Genomic DNA, 5,055 nt, shown 5'->3' on the forward strand with positions numbered 1-5,055 from the left:
GTTTGGTCCGAAAATGTCTCCAACGACGTAGATCTAAGGAGATCTTTGGACTCCGAAGGACTCCAAAACAATCCAACGAACGATAATGAAGATGAGTCATTCTCTCTCTTTTTGTTTTTTTATTGTAGTTTTGATGGCAAGAACCCTTTTTTTGTTTTTGTTTTGAAATATCTCTTTTTTTCAATACTTATTGTCCTTTTTGATTTTTGGGGAGTGGGTGGATTTGATTATTATTTGATTTGTTTTTGTTTTTTTATTAGGGTTGATTGATTGATTTTTTATTTTTTATTTTTATGGTGGTTATAGTGATGATGGTGGAACAAGGGTTGTACGGCACCATTGACCGACGGCGGTGTGCTCTGAAAACGATGGTAGGAGCATGAAGGCTTAGGGTTAGGATTATATTAAGTTATGGTTAGGTTAGGTTTTGGGTTGGTTTGGTTTGGTTTGGTTTGGTTTTGTAATTGAGCTTCAGTTTGGGCCTGCAAAAAATATAAATAATAATAATAATAATAATAAACACCAGACAAAAAATGATGTCAACAGTCATCAAATTATTTTTTTGAAAATCATATATAACAAAAATTATATAATTCTCGAAATAAACAAAAAGGAAACGAAAGATGAAACATAAATCATGGATCAACTAAGCCCTTTTAAGGATTTGCTTAAGAATAAGAAAGAGGAATCTCATGTAAATACCATTGAATAAGGTTTGATCCTATTCATGACGGCGGTGTGCTCTGAAAACGACGGTAGAAGCATGAAGGCTTAGGGTTAGGATTATATTAAGTTATGGTTAGGTTAGGTTTTGTAATTGAGCTTCAATTTGGGCCTGCAAAAAATGTAAATAATAATAATAATAATAATAATAATAATAAACACCAGACAAAAAATGATGTCAACAGTCATCAAATTTTTTTTTTTGAAAATCATATACAACAAAAATTATATAATTCTCGAAATAAACAAAAAGGAAACGAAAGATGAAACATAAATCATGGATCAACTAAGCCCTTTTGAGGATTTGCTTAAGAATAAGCAAGAGGAATCTCATGTAAATACCATTGAATAAGGTTTGATCCTATTCATGAGGATTCTGTAAATATTCTATTCCAAAAATAGAAAGTTTGAAACAATTGGGATTTTTTTGGCGATTGGATGCAATTACTAATCCATGATCTGGAATGTACATAATGAAAACTTCATTCTTGATTTTACGAGAATTTTTATGAAAGCCTTTCATTTGTTTGTCTTCGAGGGAAGTTTTATTTTCCCAAACTGTATCCTAATTTTTGACCTAATTCTTCTTCTGATGATCGATTCAATCTCTGATGAAAAAAATATATCTTGGTTATATTTCATCTCTTCAACAAGTTTAGTAATGAACATAACGACCTTATTGTTCCGATGAAGAGAAGAGCCTAATATTAATTTTTCAGAGAATTTCCAAACAAACAATTTCAGCGAAATCTTTAAATTTTACGTTTTGCTTCTTTCTTTTATCATCTATTGTTTAGAAAATTATAATAATGTTGATCATCATAAAATAATATCATGTAATTATTAAAAAAAATGTAATGTTAATCTATTTATTTTTAATTTTGGGTGACTAAAACAGAATTAAAAATATTATATTAAGTATGATTTTAAAAAAATTGGATATTAAAACTAAAATAAAATAATAGTTGGATGCGTTCTAGTTTTTGCTTTTTGGTTCACAGTGCTTGTTTTTGTTATCTTATGTAGCACTCTTTTACTCCAATTTTTTTGGGAGGTTTTTAATTAGGCTCATAAGTTGAACTTGAACTATTGTTTTAATTTAATAAATTGTTCTTGCCGAGCAAAAAAAAACTTATTTTAATCAAGTATGCATATAGAGAGAAAAAGAGTTTGTGCACTCATTTCACAACCATATGTTTACAAAAAATCAAAAATAAACGACTTACGCACCAAACATTTATAAGATATGGTAAGCGATATAACCCTTTTCACTCATCAAATCCGCAGATTCCAATATCACGGCCTGGACTTAAATTCAAGAACTCGTTCAACTTGTAATTACCTTCTTCTCCACCATTACTACTACTCTGCAATAACAGCAACGCCATGTCCGAGTTACTATCATTACAACATTCATCACCACCATATCTGATCTCTTGGCTCAGTTGACAAGCTACGAACTTGTCCAGGGCTCTCCAGTCAGTCACTCTCTCGGTCTCGGTGTTGTCGTACAATACACGTTTCTTCTTCTTTTGCTGCTGCTGAAACTGATATTCCTCGTCTTCTTCTTCTTCTGGTATCAGAGATATCGAGTTCGGTCTCTTTATTAATGGAAGAGAAGGGCTCTTCAGCTGAGGAAGCTGAACGAACTGATCACAGTGGACGAAGAAGTTCAAATTATCCGCCTCTATCTCTTGCTTAAACATCATATTAGGAGCCAAAAAATTCTGGGGCTGTTGCCTCGAAATGTAATCGATCGGATCCACAATAGTGCTGATGCCACTCGATTCATCGTAGAAGTAGCTCGGGATCCATTGCTCGATTGTCTTGTTTTGACTAGTGGTGCTGGTTTTCTTTTTAAACGCTCGACAAACCACCCATCCTTCCTCCTGCAAAAAGATAAATTCAAAGCTATTATAGCAATCAATGGAGAAGAAACAAGCATGCATGTTAACTTTTGACTTAGGGATGGTGGAATTCATTGTTCTAGAGATGATCATATAAATTTTGTTGACATTTAATTTTTGTGTGGAAAGTGAAAGTTGATTATTCCTTTTCCTCGTATAAGTTGAATAGGTGGCAAAAATGCAACTATAAATCCTTGAGAAACACCATCTAAAAGTTCGAGGCAGGCCCTAATCATCCCGTCTTTTCTTTCGTGACTGATACGTATTAACGACATTAGTAAGTTCGGGTCAAGAAAAACTACTCAGAATGTTGGACGACCATGAAAACATTATATATAAACACACCTTTTCATTTTATTAACGACATGATATTGTGTATTGAAAAGTAATTAATGTATATATATGTATGTGCTCGCCTGTGGGGGTCCATTCTCGTCGGATTCAAGCCTGTATTCATGCATGATCCAATCAGTTTTCTGACCAGTTGGAGCTCTTCCTTTGTAGAAAACCAGAGTCTTTCTCATGCCAATCAGCTCTGATTTATCATAAACCGCCTTGTCTCTCCCCGTTGCTTTCCAAAAACCTGCCATGGTTGCTCTATTGGTTTTGGTCCCCGTCGGATACTTCTTATCCTTGTGGCTGAAGAAATACCACTCGCTTTGCTCCTCGTACCCGATCCGACACCTCTCTGCATTTATATATATATACCGATTAATAGCATCTTAGTGCATCCAACCCTAAACCCTAACTTGAATATGAAGAAATGAGCTTACAGAAAGAGAAATCCTAATAGGATTGAATTGTTGTACCTTGAAGGTCCCATGGTTCGATCCTGTAGAGATCGATGTATCTGATAACGTCGAGATCAATCTTCTTCGACGTGACTTTCTTCCTCAGATAGTATCCGACGAGCTCTTCGTCAGTCGGGTGGAACCGGAATCCGGGTGGGACACACGACTCCATTGATCACTCTGATATTAGCACCAGCAGCACTAGACCACTCTTTTATAACTTCATCATCTCTAAATCATTACCAATAAATGAAAACTTAGAAAAGATAAAGAAAGAATAATGGAAGTCTCTCCAATTAAAAAGGTGACAAAGCGTTTATCATGATGATCGTCAGCTACTAGGCTATAGCTCATTTGGTGATCTGTAGTGATTAACACTCAATAGCCTCAACCCCATGTTTATCTCTCTCTTGGAAACAAAATTTAACGCGTGATATATGAAACTAAACCTATTGTTTTCATAGATGATAACCAGAAGATGTGAAAAAAGGCTAAAAGGAAAAAAGAAGACTCACGAGAATACTTGGAACGGACATCTAGATGTTTGTGCTAATGATGTTCTCTTGTGTCGGTGAATGGTGGAAATGATGTAACAAGAACGGGGGTTTAGATTACTAGACTATTATAAATAAAAATTGGTTGAATTATAGTTTTGGTCCCTCTACTATCCTCATGTACTTCATTTTAATAGAATTTGACCCCTTTAGTCCTATAATGTGTGTTAACCATTCACACTAAAGTGTTGTAGAATATATAGAAACTCATCGAGAGAAAGTTTTTAATTAATTAAAGTATTTGAAACAAAAAAAAATTACTTTTTGAAAAACATAAAAATTAATCAAAGAACACATATAAGTTAGGGATATTGAGTTGTTCCATGACAGATTAGAGAGTTTAATGGAGAAAGGTGGATGACGTTATCACAATTAAGCACGCGTTCGTTTCAGAGCCAAAAAAGGAAAATGATTTGTTCTTGAGAGGCAGTTTTCACTGGATCAAAGCCTGACAAAAGTGAAAAATGAACGGACTCCACTTGCATTTGCAGTTGCAGAAGTTTGTGTCCCACTGCAAATGAGGGGACTCTGTCAACTTTGTCTGTTTGTCGAGAATTTTCATAGCACGGCTGACCCTTCTATTTCCTTCGACCCCAAAACGAGAAAATATTTGCAGGGTTTTTCTCTTCTGTAGTTTCCAAAAGCTTCAAATCAAATTAGAAGCACGACCCTAAATTATGGGTTATTTTTTTGTTGAACAAAAAGAAATAACTCAATCTCCATAGTGAGCTGAAATTATGTATAACTGGTTAATGGTTAATGTTAGAATGTGCTGAATGAGAAAGAACCTTACACAGAAACATCCAAAACTTGCAATCTAGGCAAGACAAACAAGTGACATGACACAATACTAAATCAAACACTTTTGTTGGAAAATATCAGTTTTTTTTTTCATGCAAATATAGAAGCTTACCTGGATATGAAGTTAAGTAGTGGTGGAGTTTTAGTTAATTATTGGTTTTGATGAGTTGAGATATAGAAGAAATGAAGAAGAAGACGACAGAGATGAAATGAAAAGGGACAGGAAAGAAAAATGGAGAGACAAAAGAGGGAGAGAGACATGAAGAGAATATAAGAAGG

The 5,055-nt window shown here is 34.4% G+C and overlaps 1 protein-coding gene across 2 annotated transcripts; it reads right to left on the reverse strand.

Moving 5' to 3' along the window:
* Positions 1 to 1,879: 1,879 nt before the first annotated feature.
* LOC120195394 (NAC domain-containing protein 37-like) lies at positions 1,880 to 4,586 on the reverse strand. Of its 2 annotated transcripts, XM_039197431.1 has the most exons (4): positions 4,404 to 4,586; positions 3,440 to 3,652; positions 3,047 to 3,318; positions 1,880 to 2,612 (listed from the first exon to the last, which is right to left on the reverse strand). In XM_039197431.1, exons 2-4 carry the CDS (start codon positions 3,591 to 3,593, stop codon positions 1,992 to 1,994), a joined length of 1,047 nt encoding a protein of 348 aa, XP_039053362.1. In that variant the 5' UTR covers positions 3,594 to 3,652; positions 4,404 to 4,586; the 3' UTR covers positions 1,880 to 1,991. The 2 variants fall into 2 exon arrangements, with proteins under 2 accessions (XP_039053362.1, XP_039053363.1); XM_039197432.1 differs by lacking the exon at positions 4,404 to 4,586 and having other exon boundaries at positions 3,440 to 3,863.
* Between the last annotated feature and the right edge of the window lie 469 nt (positions 4,587 to 5,055).

Source organism: Hibiscus syriacus, unplaced genomic scaffold (genome assembly GCF_006381635.1).
Source record: "Hibiscus syriacus cultivar Baekdansim isolate YM2019G1 unplaced genomic scaffold, ASM638163v2 tig00117012_pilon, whole genome shotgun sequence".
Lineage (NCBI taxonomy): Eukaryota > Viridiplantae > Streptophyta > Magnoliopsida > Malvales > Malvaceae > Hibiscus > Hibiscus syriacus.